At 36.7% G+C, this 19,467-nt stretch overlaps 2 protein-coding genes across 8 annotated transcripts in view; both read left to right on the top strand.

The window, feature by feature from the left end:
* atp13a3 (ATPase 13A3) overlaps positions 1-4,250 on the top strand; it is a 29,654-nt gene extending 25,404 nt beyond the window's left edge. For both annotated transcript variants that reach the window (XM_023954223.2, XM_023954222.2), the window contains one exon: positions 552-4,250. In XM_023954223.2, the coding sequence (XP_023809991.1) occupies positions 552-734 (183 nt within the window). In that variant the 3' untranslated portion in view covers positions 735-4,250. The remainder of the gene's footprint in view (positions 1-551) is intronic.
* A 3,278-nt stretch (positions 4,251-7,528) lies between these two features.
* Positions 7,529-19,467, top strand: part of opa1 (OPA1 mitochondrial dynamin like GTPase) — a 28,016-nt gene continuing 16,077 nt past the window's right edge. The window contains exons 1-21 of one of the 6 annotated variants that reach the window (XM_011473988.4): positions 7,529-7,783; positions 8,772-9,099; positions 9,193-9,289; positions 9,407-9,514; positions 10,331-10,384; positions 12,019-12,098; positions 13,430-13,579; positions 14,715-14,768; positions 14,995-15,099; positions 15,276-15,362; positions 15,542-15,655; positions 15,776-15,856; positions 15,939-16,013; positions 16,111-16,182; positions 16,384-16,483; positions 16,632-16,762; positions 17,236-17,308; positions 17,393-17,465; positions 17,551-17,666; positions 18,537-18,601; positions 18,789-18,865. In XM_011473988.4, the coding sequence (XP_011472290.1) occupies positions 7,755-7,783; positions 8,772-9,099; positions 9,193-9,289; positions 9,407-9,514; positions 10,331-10,384; positions 12,019-12,098; positions 13,430-13,579; positions 14,715-14,768; positions 14,995-15,099; positions 15,276-15,362; positions 15,542-15,655; positions 15,776-15,856; positions 15,939-16,013; positions 16,111-16,182; positions 16,384-16,483; positions 16,632-16,762; positions 17,236-17,308; positions 17,393-17,465; positions 17,551-17,666; positions 18,537-18,601; positions 18,789-18,865 (2,069 nt within the window). In that variant the 5' untranslated portion in view covers positions 7,529-7,754. Of the gene's footprint in view, positions 7,784-8,771; positions 9,100-9,192; positions 9,290-9,406; positions 9,515-10,330; positions 10,385-12,018; positions 12,099-13,426; positions 13,580-14,714; positions 14,769-14,994; positions 15,100-15,275; positions 15,363-15,541; positions 15,656-15,775; positions 15,857-15,938; positions 16,014-16,110; positions 16,183-16,383; positions 16,484-16,631; positions 16,763-17,235; positions 17,309-17,392; positions 17,466-17,550; positions 17,667-18,536; positions 18,602-18,788; positions 18,866-19,467 lie in introns of all 6 variants that reach the window. The other 5 variants (XM_011473986.4, XM_020702365.3, XM_011473989.4 and 2 more) reach the window with 5 other exon arrangements.

Raw genomic sequence — 19,467 nt, 5'->3', positions numbered from 1 at the left:
AACATTGCTAATGAGTCAATTATTGTGTAGTTGGCATTGCATTTATTTTTGTCGTTTTATGTTTAACATCTAAATATATGTGAGGTTTCAAGCTTTTACTCTTTCCAGAACTGTCAGGTCTTTCATTACTGACTGTCCTTCTTGTTCCACTGTGTCGCCCGGTTTTTTCAGATGGCCTCTATATTTGTCCACTTTGACCCAAGTTTACCTACTAGGTTATGGGAAACCTATGAAATCTATTACAATCAAAAATTAAGCCTAATTTTAATTAGGATAATTTTGATAAATCCATTTTTTAAAATTGATAATTTTATGTTTTTATTTTATTTTCCAAGATCTGCAGTTTGACCTGTGATTCCATAGGCTTATTTTTCGTTTAAAGAGTCTGTATAGTTATCATGCTAACTTTTTTTAGCCACATGCATGTGGGAAATACTAAGCATGTGCTGAATCCTCATAAGTTATGCATTCTGCATGCAGCAAAAGCAGAACTCTCCTCTTGATTTCTTGTTTGAAAAACGTATTAATTGTTTCTCCAAATGTTTTTGCAGGGGGGGATTGATTTGCGAATTTATGAGCGTCTTTCCTGGCTGAGTTGTTTGCGCAAGAGAGCACCCAAAGCCCGCTACATGTATCTGGCCAAGGAGCTCATGGTGGACCCCGACTGGCCCCCAAGGCCAACCACCACCACCGAAGCCAACAGTTCTACTTATGAAATGAGAATCAACTCCTAGCATCCATAACACTACCATCTTTATCTTATAACATGCTTAGTGATCATACGAGGATGTGTTCTTTTGCTATCAAGGTGCATAACAAGATTTCTGTTGCTAGTCTTTACCCCTCCCCATCTTAATATAACTGCAAAAGCTGTGGGTTTGCACACATATACCAAAAAACTCATTGTAGCTTTCTTACCCATGGACTCCATACAATAAAAGATCTCAGGTATCTTCTTTTTTTTTTTTTTTTGCAATGTTTTGAAAACGGCAGTAAAGTCAAACGTTCAATCAAAAACCTCAGAAAGCTTTGCAAAAGTGTTTAGAAGAACATGGAAAAAAAGCTAGAATCTGGCAGGTTCTTTAAAGCCTCCTAATGTAACAACATTTCAAATGATCAACACTGTTCCTGAAATAAGATTCCAGTTTTGTAAAGAGTGGCAGAAAGTAGTTGAAAGGTTACCATCTAGACATTTGGTCGAAGGCAAACACAGGTAGTCTTGAAGGTTTTTGGTCAGCGTTCTCTTCTGCTGCAGACTCTGTTGGGGTTGACATGGATTTACACACTTAGTGACACACAGTCATATGTACAATAGGACAGATTTTGTAAGGCTGATAAATGGCAGCATTTGAAATCTTAAAGCTGATGTGGAAAATGTAGGAATCTGCAAAACTGCTGCTGTTTACACTGCAACTTCTCAGATCCACACAACACTTTTCCCCCCCTGGTTACATAAAACCTGTTTTTGGAGTTTATGAGCCTCATTAAGTTTTGGGTTTGAGGGTTTTTAAAGTTGCATGGACTCTGTACATGAATCAGTGCACATTAAAAAAAATCAAGCCGTGGGCCTAAAACCATTCATTCACTCCAAATTGCATTCTCTGTATTCCAATGTTCAGATTTTATTGCTCACAAATTTAAGTGAACAGATGGACTTTTCCTCTTGGCTTTACAGCTTATCTCTGAAAAGAAAAGAATCTGCTACTCGGCATTCATATTTATCAATCATATTTAGCCTTATTGTGTAAAGTAATCATAGTTATTGACACATTCTAAAAAAGCTAACTAGGAATTTCACCGCGTTCCTCAATTTACTCTTTTAGAACCGTACAAACACTCTATCAAATGTTTATTTATCAGAACATGTTTTGAGTGTGAAGAGAGCTGTTGGACTCTGCTGCTCGCATGGCGTTAGAACTTTTGTTCACTGAGGCATTTCCAGTCAGCTTCATATGTACAAGGTTTGATGCTTGAAAACTATACAGCATTTTTGTAGAAACTAGAGGCATCGTTTCTGAATCCGAAGCAGCATGTACCATTAATGCACACATGCATGGGACTACATGGGTCAGACGCATCACACATCTTTGTAGTTTATCATGTTGTCCAAAAGTTTGAAGTTTACCATGAACGTCCCTCCTTTGAAAGTAAGATTTTCTTCCCATGGAAGAATGATTTAGTTGTGCTTCTGAAGGATACCAAGGCATGGTAATAATATTATTTTTTTGAAAGATCAATGCATGATATATTGGTAGATCCAGTCGGCATAAAGGGCTATTTTTGAAACTCATTTCCTCTTCTAACTAAATCTACAGTCTTGGTACTTAAGCCACTGAACTTTAAGAATTCTTTAAAAAAAAATCATATTTATTGAAAAGTTATGTTAAATTCAGCTAATTAAAAAGCTTAACCTTACAAACATACTAAGAAAACTGTGAGAATGCACAGCAACACTTGTATGTATTTAAACAGAAAACAGTTGATGTTCTGTTTCACGAACGAGGCCCATAGCAGCCTCTGATATACATTTTACAGGTATTATAATGGTATCTGTAGTTATGCAACTCCATGTCCAAAGCCCGTCATTCAGACATTATTCTCATGCCCAGGCAGAATTAGAACGATTATTTCTGATTTTTGTCATCGACACTTTAGCATCTTATCATGTATCAACCTTAATATGCATCAGTCTTTGTTGGTTATTTGTTTAAATGTATGTTTTCTTAATTGAAGCTTTTGTCTGCACATTTTGTAATGAACTTTTGAATGTCCCGTATGACAATAGTTTTTTTTTTTATGAATCAGTTATTTTTTTGTGGTCTTTACTGATCTGCTGAACTTATAAAGTTTAGAGATAAAAAGCAGAATACTTTTCAGATGCACAAAAATGGCTTTTCCCCCCCAGACTTATTTTCTTATTTAATGGAAGGAAACTATGATTACTGACTATTTTATTCCCAAAGACAATTCATTCATATGGCTGCTGAAAAATGTTAAATGAAAATAAAAGATAGATGTTTAGTCTTCATTAATATCAAATGAGATGGAGAAAGAGTGGACATAAAAAGATTTATATCTACTTATAGAAAGAGAGAGCTGTACATTTTTAGACTGTGCATATAAATAGTTTTTCAAAGGGCTTTTGTCTTTTTACACTTTTCGGTACTGTATTTTAATCAGTTGTTTACTTATTAATTTGTATTTTCTGTTGTATCTGTTCTTCCACTTTTTTGTTCTTTTTGCATGAAGGGCATTTTTCTCCAACAGTTTAAACCATTTATTGTAAAGCCTGACTTGTGCTCTTGGATAAAAAAGTAGCTCAATTCTACTGGAGGGTTTGAGTGTTTGACAGTTTATCTTTGGAGCTTTCACAAGGCAAGCAATCTTTCAGCCTCTGACTTCTTCTTTTGCCTATTTTGTGTTTCACATGATTGTGAAAAGAGGGGAGTTTGGGAGTTGAGCATCATCAATCAAAGCTTATTTTGTATTTTTGTTATCACAAGTATGTTTTTGCTGTTTCTTCATCTGCCATTTTACAATTTCTCATCGCACCAAGGAGAAATGGAGTTGGCAAGCAGATTGTGCATTGCTGTTTAGTATCAGCAATATCAGCTGTTTTAGAAAAATCAGATAGTAAAATGCTGCTAGGAACAAAATGTTTCAGTCTCAAGTTGTAAGAATTTTGAATGTGCATGCAGAAAAATCAGTTTAAAGATGTGCAAAAACTACTATTGCTTTTCCTCCTTGCTTCAATGTTGCTTTTTTTTTAAATTGCACCATGGTTCCATCAAAGCAAACCGTTTTATTAAAACTACCAATATGCTTTTCTGCAGGTACAACAAACTGTGATTGTCCAAATTTGCATCGATGTCATCACATCAAATGTGTGTAAACCAAGCTATCGCTTGACATTCAGACTAAATCTGACTGATGTGGAGGTTTCCTCAGGGAAATGTATCTGTAAAGACATAAAAAGTTGATTTTCAAACAAATTTTAGAAAATCAAGTTTTGGTAAAACCTTTTCTTTTTTAAGTTTGTATGGATTTTAGTTTATTTTGTTTTCCGTTTCCAGCTTCCACCGCTTATCTGAAGTATATGTATTTTTGTTATTGGCAGATATGTAAATTAAAAAAAACTTTTGTACTTTATAATTTATTTTATTTATTTTGATCTGTCCCCAACCTCTGACAAAAATTGTACTTTGAAATGATCTTGATTAATTCTCTTTTCATTAAATGTTCCTATTGCAGTCTTCTGCCTGTTGTCTCGTCATTTATTTCTTTGGCCTTGAGAGAGATCGGATTTTCCTCAGTAAGAATTTTCCACTAAAATATTGAAAGAAATCAAATGATTTTGGACTTTAACATTTGTGTTTACCTTAATTATTGTCTGTTCATTGATAACTGCAACAATAAAATTATATTTTAAAAAGGACTCAGGCTGCAAAAAACACATTTATCACAAGGCATTTCAGTAACAATGTTTTTGGGAGAGTTAACTTTGTATTTACAAATGTAAGAAAAGAACTTGCCGTTAATTGTAGTCTGGGACAACATTGCTCCACTTTAGATGAAGTGTTTTGAATCTGTGCATGGATATTAAAATCCTATGATTATCAAAGTATTCTGGAGGAACATGTACTGTTGAGATTTAAAAGCTTTTTATCAGTTACAGTTCATGTCTTCAAAGAGGATAATGAGTCAAACCCAGCTAAGAGAGCGAAGCCTTTGACCAGTTTGTTAATTAGCTTGCATGAACCCCTAACCAAAGTCCTCTTTTAACATTTTTACAAATATCTAGAAGGTGCATTCTAAAGAAAGGGCCTCCGAGAAGGTTGGAGTAATAGGGTCACGAGTAAGGAGTGGAATGACCTGAATTCTCATTGACGATTACAAAACATTTGATTCTATTGGTTGTTGAAAAAGGTAGGGCAACAAAACAAAAAAAGTCTGTTGCATTGTTTGTTTTTTATTTAGAATGACCTATATCCTTTCTTTTTTCAGTTATTTTATTGACCATTAACAGTTTTCTTTGACAGGTGAATCAAAAATGTTATTCTATGTATAAGTAATCCAATTTAACAAAGCATTTTAAAGGTTCCACAAAGTTTATACAAGAACTCGTTTTTATTTAGAACTAATATTTAGCTTATTGATAAGTCTGTTGATAAATAGATCCCACAGATTTGGACCTCTTGGTGCAACATTCAATTTAATTTTATTTGTATACCCCAAATTCACAACAACAGTCTCAATGGGCTTCAGACTGGTAATTGTAAGGTAAACATACAATCAAAAAGGATCATAAATGCATAGAATTCAATAGGATAATACTAAAACTTTAACTAAACAGACTAAACTAAACTGGATATCCCTGCCCTAAGACCCTCCTTCACTGTAAGGAAAAACTCCTAAAAAAAAAACGGATTCTGGAAAAAACGAAGAAACCTCAGGGGTGTCCACATGAAAGAGGGATCCTCCCCCAGGACGGACAGGCGATTTACCAGAACTCATAGAGAAGAATTAACTTATCTAACTTTACAACTACATATTTAAAGTCCAGCAAATGATCTACATGCTTATATAGTTCAGCAGATGGGCTTCATCCATGGTCAAGTGCAGGAGCAGAGATGAGCCAGAGGCGAGGACCACAGCCAAGTACAGGAGCACAGAGGAGCCCACTGGAATCTGAAATCACTCCCACTTCCCCAGAGGGGAATGATAAATAAATGATCAAGAATAGAGGAGGAGAGGAGAAGTATATGAGAATAGAGAACAGAACCCCAGTGCACCATACTTTCCCCAGCTTCAAACTTCTAGCAGCCTAATACCAACTATTTGTTATTATTAAGTTTAATTTAAACAAGTTAATAGTAAGTTAAATATTCTCTGATTGCAAGCCAGTCTAGCAATAAGCCTATCCAAAGAGAAATGTTTTAAGCATAACTTTGAAAATAGAAACTGTCTCCTGCATGCACTGAAAAAAGGATTTGTAGAACCAACACAGTTAAATAGTGGAAACTCGTTGGACTCAATCTTTTTTTTTTTATTTGCTTTTGGTTGGAAAGGCACTATGAGGTCTTTGATATAGGATGGGGTCATACCATATAAGGCCTTATAAGTCAGCAGGAGGATTTTGAACTTGATTCTGGATTCAACTGGGAGCCAGTAAAGTGCAGCTAACACAGGAGTGATGTGTTCTCTTCTGCTAGTTCCTGCTTAAAGTCTTGCTGCTGCATTTTGAACAAGCTGAAGATTTTTAAAGAAGTTTTAGGGCACTCTGCTAGCAAAGAGTTACAGTAATCCAGCCTATTATGGATGAGTTTTTTAGCATCACTTTCAGACATGATATTTCTGATCTTAGCTATATAATGCAGGTGAAAAAATTCAGTTTTCCAAGCGTGTAAAATTCATTCATTCATTCATCTTCTAAACCAGTTTTGTCCCTTTCTGGGTCACTGTGCTGCTGGTACCCATATCCAGCTACTAATGGGCGAAGGCAGGGGACATCTTGGACAGATCACGATTCTGTCGTGGACACTGATAGCTCTTTTAATCGTATCAAGGATTTGGCTCTCAAAGTGGATGAAAACTTTAAAAACTATGTGCAGAAGAAATTACTATCTAAGAAGCAGAAAAGGCCTTGAGAAGTTTAGATTTAGATAAATCTCCAGGATCTGATGGGTTTACCAACAACTTTTACAGACATTTTTTGGAACACTTTGTTAGTTATAAAGGAAATTTCTGTGGTTTATCTAAAGCTTAGGACTTAAAACTAAATCTCAACAAGTGTGAATTATTGCCAATACACCATTCTCATCAGTCAATTATTCCTAATAGGACTGTCATGAAATATCTTGGTATTCACATTACCAAAGATAGCAAAACAATGGAGGAAACGAACTTATAGAAAACTTTAGAAAAATTCATAGTCAATTTGAACATGTGGCACAGCATGACATTTCTATTTTGGGCAGAGTGTTTCTCACTAAATTGTAATGTTTATCAAGATTTGTTTATCTTGCATATTGACTGTCAATTCCTACATCTGCAAGGAAACCAGGCCAATTTCAACTTCATATAAAAAAACAAGAGTCTTAAGATTTGAAAAAAGAAACTATTCAGGATTACATTAAAGCCATAGAGTTTGAAAGTTTGGATGGTATGATTAAAATGAATTGGGTCTTTTCTACAAAATGGGAGAAACATTTGGTTTCATATACATTCAAGTATTTTCTCTCATTTAGCCGGTATTGGGTTCATGCTAAAATGTGACTTAGACTATAGAACACATCCTATTAAACTTTCTACTTATCATCAGCAGGTGTTAAAGACAACTTTAGTCCACACAACACTCACATATGGAACTGTTGGTATATTTTTTTGTAGGAACAAATCAATATTTTACAAAGGATGGTTTGATAACAGTATTTGGTCATTATTACACATTATGGATGATAATGGAAACATCATCTCATTTGAAGCATTTTCCAGTAAGTTTAAATTAAATGATAAAAAACAAGAAGAAGAAGAGGAACGAAATCTTTGACATCCTTGTTTTGTCAGTGCCGTTATGTTTGTAGTACCGAACACAGGAAGTGGACTGTTTTTTCTTCGCTGTGTCCTTGTTAGCTAGCAAGCTAGTTAGCTGACATTAGAGACAAGCCAATGTGTACCATGTGGAAAGATGAGTTAAACGGCGCCTAAAGAATCCTTAGGAAAGACACTGACGTTTAGCTGTTGTAAATAGAACCATGTTACGTATCGGGAAAAAGGCCACCTGGTAAGTTTCTGTTTGCTTAATGAAATAATATCGCAAAAAGGAAGTGCTACTGCTAGCAAGCAGCATGTAGCGGGTTCAGGGCAGTCTCGTTAGCGCTTCAGGGATTTTAATATCTTGATGAAACAATCTGCTAAAATACTAGGGGTGGTTTTATTTTTTAATATTTTCTAAGAGATTTATCTGACGTTAGTGTAACTTTAAAGTGTCTCATAAAGTGTCACAGTAAAAACACTGTCAACTAAGCTACACTGACTGACTGACTGTCAGTTAGTGACCGTGGTTATCTACCGTTCTTCTAGTTCTACGTCCATAAAACGAACTTTACATTACATTGTTACTGTCACGTACATATTTTATTATATATCTTTTGAAGACACATCTATCATAGTTTCCTCTCAAAATCACCACAAATTAACTATAATAGTGATGTCGAGTCTCGTTGCAACAGACACTCCCTCACCGAAATTACAATTTGTTGAACTGACAAGTCAAGTATGGAACGTTTTAGTTTACTTCTTCATACTTATGCACATTTCTTTCAAAAATGGCTTTTTCATTCACTCAATGCCCTATTAAAAGTTAGTTTGATGCTTTGTATTTGCACATATGCTACAAACACTTTGTAATAGATAAAGTAATTATGAGATAATTGTTTAAATTTAAGCATCTTAATGATACTTAAATTGGTACTAAAACTTGTTTACATTTTTGGCTTCTCACAGAGTTATAAAAAAAGGGAAGCTTCATATTAACAGTAAACTTTTTTGTAAATTTTCTAATTTAATTTTAAAATAATTTTTCTTTTTTGTATTTTTTATTTAGCATCAGCAGTTAGGAATTTAAACTGAACTGGTAATAGTGTCATTATATTATTTAAATTGAACATTCTTGTGGAGATTCAGATTATTATCAGCTTTGTACAATGTCAATTTTCCCTGCAGCATCATTTCTCATGTAATGACATTACAGACTTTTCTTTTTCTTTTAGCGTGGCCTGCAAGAGCCTGGTCTCAACCAATATGGGGATAAGGTTCCGGGTCCCATTGCAAAAGCTCCACCCTCTGTCCCGTGCCATCCATCACCGCTACTGTGGCAACACTAACCCTCAGCGAACGCCTCATCGCACAGCATCAGCTCGGTACTTTACTTCAATTTCTCGATTACCGATGCGGCCTCCAAAGCCGAATAAAGGGTCAGGCTGGCAGAACTACCAACAACAGCGCAACTTTTGGGTGGCTCGCCTCGCTGCTCGACTGTTAAAGCTCAGATACATTCTGCTTGGTTCAGCGGTGGGAGGAGGGTACACGGCTAAGAAGGTCAGTGTAAATGTTATTGTGCACAATATGATGAAAATATGTTTTTCCTATATTTGCTGATATGTTTTTTTTTTTGTTGTTTTTAACTTCCAGACATATGATGAATGGAAAGACATGCTACCTGACTTTAGTGAATATAACTGGGTCATTCCTGATTTTGTGTGGGAACTAAGTGAACAGATTGATCTTGGTAAGTTTTAATTAAATATGAAGGAAATATTTAGGTGTATGCGTTTCGTTAGCCAAGGCTGTTGTCTTTCATTTGGAGAAAGTGTTGCTCAGGTATTCTTTTTTTTTCTTTCTACAGACAAACTGGCCAAAGCTCTTCCAGAAATGGAAGAAATTGCCAAACTGCTTCCAGACTTTGATAAAATTGGAGAGAACTTCACCTTTCTGAAAAGCCTCCTCTCTTCTGGTTAGTACACAGAATTTCTTTTGTTTCTGATGATGCTCATTAACAAAGCTTGAAGACATTTTTCTCAAGCACGTGATCCACTGGTTACAATTCTTAGCGGTGTAGAAATGTCTGCTAATTTTCTTTATATAAGATATAATCAAAGACAAAGGTCAGCACATACCTGACTTATTTTATCCCACTGGTAATGTGTTCAAGAAGAAAATTGTTTAAGCAATTTTTGGAGAATATTTCTGTCTAACTTAATAAATGATTTGGGTTTTCTTTAAAACTAGTCTTTGATTTTTTGTCTTCTGCCTCTAAAGAAATGATAACAGTGGGATCATATAGAGTTAAACCTCCAACAACATTTCTTAGTAGACGTTTTTACTATTTCTTCTTTCTAAAGAACCTTTCTGCCTCTTGCTCTGGTTATAATAAACACTAAGTTTGGGGTGTAATAACTTATTTTGAGGAAAGCAAAGCTGAATCAGGGTTTTTGTTCCATTTTTAAATGCTGTCAAAGCAGATTTTTTAAAATCTTAACAAAAATGGATGTCAAACCTGTCATATTTTTTATAATAAACTTTTTATGAGTCTTCCAGCACAAAAAATTAATACGTTTCTCATCCAAATTAATTGTTTCACTGATTCACAGCTGAACCTTTATTAATTTGACATTTTTTTATTGACTACACAGCAAAAGCTTCCTCTAAGTTATTTAACTGCGTTCGTGCTTTGACCGTCACCCCCTTGCCTCTGTCTTTTATGATTTTTTTTTTTCTTGTGTTCTTCCTTTCTCTTACCCCTCCTGTCCCCCTTTCACATTCTTCACAGGTTTGAGTTTGGGTAGTGAAGTCAAAGGAGCCTCTGGTGTGCATCTTTTGTTAGGTGTGTAAACTCTACATTTAGTAGAGCCGCCCCTTATCTTTCCTTTTCCTCACTGATGGCATTTTTTTCCCCTCAAGAAATTGGAACTTATGCCAGTTCCTGGTTTGCAGTCTGATGTTGTGAACTAATTATTTGTCCAGAATTTTTATATGTTATCATTTTTTGGAAGCCAACCGGCCTTCAGTGTTTACATGAATGAGATTTTCATTCTGGCATCTGTTTTTTTTTTTTTTTTTTTTTGGCTTATGTTTGAATGAATCAGTAAAGCTAGATTTTTGCCTGTAGTGTGTCCCCTGTCCTTTTCTCAATCTACTCTAACTTAACTGTTTTTGACTTCACTTTTTCTACCACAGATTTTTTTTCGCCTCCTTTGACTTCCACCCTTTCTCTAACCTGCCCCGCTTGGGTTTTTGCTTTCTTTGTTTAAACTTTCAGCCCTAAACTTTCTGGCAGTTTCTAACTATCTATATATTTTTTTGAAACGCCTGAATTTCTATCTTTGCATTTGGACTTTTAAATGTTTGGAAAATGCTCTCTAAAAACATAGGGTGTGTTATTTGTTCTGCTATATTTGACCCACATTTCTGCTTTACGTGTGGAGCTTACAGCTTAATTTAGTGGTTAGCAAAAAACTTTACTATTAAATAATAAAAACAGACTTTCTATTTGATCATGTAAAGAATTGTCATGGATTTAATTTGTATTAGGAATCATGGAAAATGACATATTTGTAATTATATCTACATTTTTTAGACATTGTGAAGTAGGGCTGCACAATGTGAGGAAAACTCGCGATTTGCGATATTAGTGATCAATATTGCAATGACAATATAATTTGTGACACATGAACAAATAGCAAAACAACCAAAAAACGTCATTTTCATTTCACTTCAACCGTTTAATTTAAATAAGAGTCAACATAACTTAAATTACACTCCAAATGAGCCTCGTCTACATAGGAGGCAATCATCTTACATAAAAGGCCTCCATCCGATTGGTCAAATGCATAAAGGAATATATTTGATTTGTTAAATACTTGAAGCTGCCATAAAATTCTTTTAGCAAATTTAAGATAACCATTAAGCGCAATTTTCGCTGTCTTTTGCGATACGTGTATTGCACAGCTCGGTATTGCGATAACAATAAATTTGCGGTATATTGTGCAGGCCTATTGTGAAGTTAGCTTAGCTTCTCAGCCAAGTTAACATAATTTCATACTGATTATTAACAAATAAAAATCTATAAAAGCAAAGCTCCAGTTGAATGCAAACATAAGAAAATAAAAATGAGGGAAATCAAAGTGGTTCTGCAATCATGCTTTCACTGCTTTGAAGGTATGGAATACACAATAACATTATGAGACCAAAGATCAGGGCTGTATGTCCCACTTAGGTGAGCATAAATATCAAGCAAATTGAGCCTTACACGTGTCACACAAGAGAAAACACCTTTAACTTTTTTTCCTATTTATTTCTTAGCAGAAAAGGTTTTGACACTACAGAGTTTTTCCAAACATTTGAAATAAATCCCACTGGTGTTTGATTTTGGGGCTTATAGACATGTTTGGTGTATTAAACATAGTTTTAGATGCCTCCATTTGTAACTTTTTCCATGTTTGTTGTTGTCTTTGGTAGAAACTTCAAGTAATCCTGCTCTAAAAGCTACAGATGCTTCAACCGCAGCCTCCCATGATGGTGACAAGCAGTACAAAAAGGCAAGTTAACAAATGCGGTGATGCTTCTAGGCTGTTCTCGCTGCGCCTCTGCACCTCACTTTCTTTAAGATCCTGTTGAAGCTGCTTTCCTATCAAGAAATGTTATTTAAAGTAACCTGAAACGTAGATTTGACATATTTGTCATGTTCGCATGGTAATATACATACACTGGCTTTCAAAAATCATGCTGGTAGTTTCTGAAGCACTGGCTTTATGTAAAAATGTAAATTCATGTTCTTTAAACCCTTCAGCAATTAATCTATGCTTTGAAAATAACATTTTTTACGTGATTTTTGGATGGATTGTGGTACTGTTAATAACTTGTGGATAAAACTTTTCATCTGGCAGTGGCATTTTTATAAGAATTAAAAAAAATGTAAAAAATATATTAAAAAATGGGATTCTTGTATAATAGAAGTTCATTTTACAATAGATGTTAGACGGTTCCAAACTTTCCATCTTTTCTGCACTCAAACTAAAAGTTTGTAAGGTATTAACCCTGGCCTTTTGGTAAGGTTTAGCCGGTGTTATTTGACCATTCAGGATAGACTTCTTTGCAGCTTGACTCAAAGCTTTATGTCAAATTTTTCTCTCTTTCCAGAGAAAATGATTTGTTTTTTTTTTAGTTTTCTTTTCTTGCTTTTTTCTGTTCTTTCATTTACAGTTTCAGCAGTTTCATGCCGCCTGTTCTTTGTTCTACGTATGAACTTTACACAAACGAACCCAATATGAAAGTCTGCCAGTGAAACAGCGGCCTTCCTCTCCTCCTTCCTGCTTTTGCTCTGAACTGCTGGTCACCAACATGAACACAGCCAGACTTTAGTAATCATTTGAGAATTGAACATTTTCTGTATCGTGTTGGGGGCTTTAAACATATTCCATCTCATTGATGTATCAATAATTAATTTATATTTTAAAGCTTGCTTTGCTTGTTTAAATGTTCATTTTTAATAATCAGAAAAGTACACTTGTACATGTATTTGTGACTCGCTTTGCTGCAGCTCATGAAAATGTGGTAGAAAATACTTGAAGCACATTCTACAGTGTGGATTACTGCTTTTCGTTTTAAATTCCATCAATGGAGGGCTGAAGTTATTGCCATGGTGATCACAGATCTCTTTCATTTTTGCTGAGGCGTCCCGTCTGCTTTCAGTTTGATTTCAAAGGAGACTGGATTTGTTGGGTCGCACTGACTGATCTTGACAACTTAAGTGCCAGCTGACCTGCATGGCTGCCCACCTCAATGCCCCCCCTGTTGTTTATTTTATTTTATTTTATTTTATATTTTTTTGCTCCTCCTTCCTGTCTCTCACTATGACGTACCCCAGCAGGGTCTGCTCGGCGAGCTCATTCTTATTCAGCAGCAGATCCAGCAGCACGAGGAGGAGGTCCGGCGGGCCGCTGCTACCAATAGTGCGCGGCCCCCATCACCAGAGTCGACTCCCAGTGCGTCTCCAAGCCCCCCTCAACTGAATCGCAAGGTGAAGGTCCCACCTAACTTAGCTCTGTCCCGTCCCACCATAGGCCCTTAAAACATTGCAGCTACAGTTTAAAATATGACATTTATGAAGAAAACTAAATGACTGGATTTGACTTTTTTAAGTCAACATTTACATGTAATATTGCTGTCCTTTCCACAGAAATGGACAACTAAAACAAATTTAAAGTTCTAGACAAGTTTCATTATGTGTTTGGCAAAGAAAATAGTTAAACTGTCGCCTTTTATTGTATACTTTTTAATTATTGAGGCTTAATGTATTTATAAAGTAAATTTCCCTTTGATTAGGCTATAATATATATGCATTGATCCACTTGAAAGTTAGTTCTGAAACTCTTTCACCTCTTAGTTTCCCTTCCAGATGTTAAGACCTGTCAGTCCAGTTAATTCTTATCCCCACAGTAGCCATAGTTACCTTGTGTGAACTTGCGATGGTCTGGGGTTGGGGCAGGCATGCACAGTTCATCGCTGACTTGTGTCAGAAAACAGCCCACTTGCCCAGCTTTGCTACCGATTACAGGCTGCACTGCCAGAAGACTTGCATTAAATGGAGTGGTGGTCTGCTGCATGGTGTGAGCTGCACTTTTGATAAGGGCATGAGTGGACTGAACTTTAATTCAAAAGGTTGCTTACTGAATGCAAAGTTGGATGAAAGCCTCAGGGTTTTTGGGGATTTTTGATATCATATATATTTATATCTTCATATATATTTTTTAAAGTTTGAGTTTTCCAGAGTGGAAATAGTTCTGTGATGCACTTTGATTTGTTTGTGTCATAATTCTTTTCATACTGCTGTTCTCTTGTTTGCTTTGTTTCTTCCTTTTTGTCTGAGAAAAATGGAATCAAACTGTTTTCCGGTTAATTTTAGCCCTTCTGTGCGGGGCTCTTGTCTGTCCACAATCATTCAGATCGAAGCGGAGCAGACCTCGGGCTGCAGTGTTTCTCCCTCCTCTGCTTTAACCAGACTTTGCATGTTTAAAACCTTTGAGGTGCTGGTGGAACTTCCTTCTATTGAACTCAAACTGTCAAAGCAGCATGGAAACCATGAGTAGAAACACACAGAGAGCATTAACACTGCTTGTTGCTGTTTTTTTTCTTGTTTCTCTTGTACCTTGTAGTCATCAGACAGAGAAAAGATCGACCAGCTTCAAGAAGAGCTGCTGCGCACTCAGGTACAGTGTATTGTATTTCATTTTTTGTCCTCTAAATTTACATTTACTGAAAAAAAACCTCAATAATCAAATAATTAATGTCTGGAGCAGTTGAAAGATATTTACTTTTTTTTAACTTATTATGAAGATTTATTTGCAAATCGTAATTTTCTTTTGACCTTACATCTGGGTTTTAGCTCCTCAGAAATATCTCATGCTAAATGGATGCTCTTATTTCTCCTTTCAGCTAAAGTATCAGCGCATGCTTGAGAGGCTCGAGAAGGAAAATAAGGAGTTAAGGAAAGTGGTTCTGCAGAAAGATGATAAAGGGATTCACCAAAGGAAAGTAAAGGTGAGGTGTTTCTCTACGTTCTCTGTTAGTATTACTGTTTAATAACAACTATTTTTGTATTTGGGTGTGTTTCAGTGAAGAACTGGAACAAATGCTTAATTAAAAGGTGTTCTAAACTAAATTTTACTAGACGTGTGATTGCATTGACTTAACTTCTGTTGTATCATCTTTTGCAGAAGTCTCTCATTGACCTGTATTCAGAAGTCCTCGACATCTTGTCTGACTATGATGCCAACTACAACACTCAGGACCATTTGCCCCGGGTAAGAAGCTCCTTCAGCCTCATTTCTGCTGCAAACTGAATCCATGATGAATGCTGAAGTTTACTTTATGCCTAATGTGGCTTGTTTTTTTAATAAATACATTTTAACTAACTGCTAGAGCTAAAGCACACAATGTAATTTAGTTTTGGAGCTTTAAAGGGCGGTCATCTTCTGTTCAGGTGGTCGTGGTTGGAGATCAGAGCGCCGGGAAGACCAGCGTGCTCGAGATGATTGCTCAGGCCAGGATCTTCCCCAGAGGCTCTGGAGAAATGATGACACGCTCTCCTGTTAAGGTGACTAAAGCTGGTTAACTGTCTGGTTTTAAAAGTGGAATGTAAAGAAATGGATATTGATGTTCACATGTCGTTATAAAGCTGTTTAGTATACAATAAAAGTAATGAAATAATCTGCAGGTGACTCTAAGCGAAGGCCCTCATCACGTTGCCATTTTCAAAGACAGTGGCCGAGAGTTCGACCTCACTAAAGAGGAAGATGTAAGTTCCAGGTTCCTCATCCGTCTAAAAAAAGTGTGTAAAAGCGTGTTCACACTGTGGGGTTTTATCCGATTTCTTGCAGCTGGCTGCCCTGAGGCATGAGATTGAGCTGAGGATGAGGAAGAGCGTGAAGGAGGGGCAGACAGTCAGCTCTGAGGTCAGACTTTTCATTCAGATTTTGGTTAAAACTCTCACCTGCTGATCTACTTTGGTTTTGTTTTATGAAGTACTGACTTAGATGGTTTCTCTTTTAGACAATATCCTTGAGTGTTAAGGGCCCGGGCATCCAGAGGATGGTGCTTGTCGACTTACCAGGTGTCATTAGTGTGAGTACACATTTTTAAATGAATATGTAGGAGTTTTTAGTTGTCTTACCATTTATTCATCATTTTTTATTACAATGTTTTTTGCAGCTGTGTTAAATCATAATTGCATTCATTCTTTAATAGAAACATTCACATAAGGCCAAAGTTGAATATTTGTCTAAAGGTTTGGCGTATGAAGCTAACTTTCTCTGTCTTTCTCAGACGGTAACAGCGGGCATGGCATCAGATACTAAGGATACCATTTTTAGCATCAGCAAGGCCTATATGCAAAATCCCAACGCTATCATTCTCTGTATTCAGGGTGAGCTGTGAGCAAATAATGCAAATTTAACACACTTGACTGAAAATAGAACTGATAAATGAGTAAGCAGAAACTGATTTTTAGTTTCTTAGCTTTCTTTTATACCTTTTTTTCTTTTTCCTCTCTTGGGTTTGTTCCTTTCACTCAGATGGCAGTGTGGATGCAGAGCGGAGCATTGTAACAGACTTGGTGAGCCAGATGGACCCTCAGGGGAAGAGGACCATCTTTGTTCTCACCAAAGTTGATTTGGCTGAAAAGAATCTGGCCAGTCCCAGCAGAGTAAGGGGACCACACTATCTTATTAATGTTCATAAAGGGCTTTTTTGGGGGGTTTAATTGTTTGGTAATGCCTCTCAGTCTTTTCATCTTGAGATTTAAAAATACTGATTTATTTAAAAACTGCATATTATAGCATAAACAAACAAATTATTCACTTTGCTTTTGAACCTTTTTGCAGCTTCTCCACAAGAGGGAGCTCAATCCTCCTCATATTGTTACACCATGTTATTTCTGAGTGCTCTTTAACCTTCGGTTCTTGAGAGCAACTTCCCTGCTTTATTCTCCATGGGACCCTGCCTTATTTTTATTAATTTCCTGGATCAGATCTGTTTTGTTACTCAAAATCTGGAATCACCTGATTCAGAAGTACGTAGGAACCTGGGAAACTTGCAGGGCGGTAGCACTTCAGGATCAAGGTTCGGGACCACCAGTGGTGAATATAGAGCCGCAAGTTCACCCACTCTTTCTTTCAGATCCAGCAAATAGTGGAAGGCAAGCTGTTCCCCATGAAAGCCCTCGGCTATTTTGCTGTGGTGACCGGAAAAGGTACTTTGGTTAGAAAACGCGCTGCATACACTTAAAAATCTCCAAGATTCTCCTCAAAAATAATAATCTTGTTCATTCATAAAGGGAGCAGTGGTGACCGCATAGAGTCCATAAAAGACTACGAAGAAGACTTTTTCCAGAATTCCAGATTGTTAAGGCAAGTTATGCTGTCAATTAAACAATTCTACTTCCTGAATACATGTGGTATTTTAAAAAGAATGGTGACTTATGATTCCTTCCAGGGATGGCATGTTAAAAGCTCATCAAGTGACCACAAAGAACTTGAGCCTGGCCGTTTCTGATTGCTTCTGGAAGATGGTCAGGGAGTCTGTGGAGCAGCAAGCTGATGTCTTCAAAGGTGTGACTGCCATTTTTATTCCACAGGGCATTGATGTGTTTTTTTTTTTTTCATTTTTTAATGGATTTTTTTTTTTTTTTTGCAAATCTATATTTCTTATTCAAAAAGTGAATTCCATTGTAGAGCTCATTATTATAAACTGTACAGTGAGCTGACAGCGCTCTCTTGGCTCTACAGCGTACTGGTCTCTCAAGCCCCTCCACCCCCCCCTCTCTACAATTAGTCTAGACCACCACAGCCCATTGCTAACAGCAGAGATTTATGGCTGTGACACTGCAGTTCCTATAGGTCCATTGTCTTCTGTATTGATCCATATCCCATCAAATCACACGCAGCCAGCCTCCATCCTCCCTTCTTGGCGCCACTGCAGCTTCACGAAGGAGCAATTAGACTAATCTGCACTGTGGATAGGGAGTTAAGGAAAGGGACAGCAAGCCTGGTGTGCTAGCGTATAAAGTCTTTTGACTGTGTGTTTATATGTGAGCACTAAAGCTCTGACATTTGATAAAGTGGAGGTTATTGGCCCCACCGCTGCACCTTTTTATGAGAGCAGTTAAGAAGGTGAGCGTTCTCAGCCTGTGATTAAAGGATGGGCACCATTAGCAAGCTGAAAGTGGCCCTTATATCATAGCAGGATAAAACAAAGCGAGCTCTGTCTGCGTTTGCTCATTGCCTGTTGATTTTACAGAACGGGATTTTGATGAAGCAAGTAGATCAGTTTTAACCACCACCTCATCCAGGCCCGTGTGTTCTTTTAACAGCTTAATTAGATAAATATTGTTGTCTTATTATGAATTAAACAGTTTAATTGTATAATATATATTTAAACATAAAAAATAGACATTTTCTTGTATTTTTTTCCTTCTACAGCATCACGATTCAACCTGGAGACGGAGTGGAAAAACAATTATCCTCGACTGAGAGAACTTGACCGAGTAAGAACCCGAACAACCCGTCTTTACTGTTCTGTGACTCTCGCTTTTTCATAGAAACTACATTTTCAATTATGGATGTTGTTGATAAACGTGTTTTCTTCTATGCGATAAAAATTAAAATATCAGAAAAAGCTTCTTCAGGTTTTTATTACGGTTTGCAGCAATGATGTCATTTTTTACATTTCAGAATGAACTCTTCGAAAAGGCAAAAAATGAAATCTTGGATGAAGTCATTAGCTTAAGTCAAGTCACCCCACAACACTGGTAAGTTTAGTATCAATTACTATTAGTTACTTTTAGTTATTGTTGGTATCATTTATTGTTATAAATACTGGTGTTATAAGGAAATCTCTCCGGAAAAATTAAAAAACCCCACGCAGACGTCTTACTCCCTGTAATCTGGTGGTGTTTTTGCAGCAGCTATAGCATTCAACTATCGATTATGTAAAATAGCAAACCGCTGCTTTATCACTAAAGCATTTTTGGCGTGTTTTTAATAGCTTAGTGAAGAAAACCTAGCATAAATGAGATGTTTGCATGGTGGTATGGCCATCCTCCATCCTGCGTGCCTTTAGTTCTTGGAGATCAATAATCTGATGAATGGCCCGTGGACAGAGCGGTGGGGGTGCAGTTAAATAGCGAACAGTATTGGAGGGAGCATTTCTCTGTGGTGAGGAGCGCCAGCTGGAACAAAAGAGGAGCTCAGTGAAATATGAGCGTGTTTGATGATAAATGAGAGAGGTGTGCGGCACTGCTGTGCTACCTGGGGGGGGTGTTGAGGCTCTAGGGAGCGACGGCTTCATTGAAGAGTCGCACTGCACTTCAGAGAGCCGGTGAAAGCTGTGACACTGTTAACAGCTAATAGC

This window comes from Oryzias latipes, chromosome 4, assembly GCF_053564925.1.
Source record: "Oryzias latipes strain Hd-rR chromosome 4, Olatipes_Hd-rR_3.1".
NCBI lineage: Eukaryota > Metazoa > Chordata > Actinopteri > Beloniformes > Adrianichthyidae > Oryzias > Oryzias latipes.
Note: the sequence above shows the minus strand (reverse complement) of the source record. Positions and strands in the feature narration are given on the sequence as shown.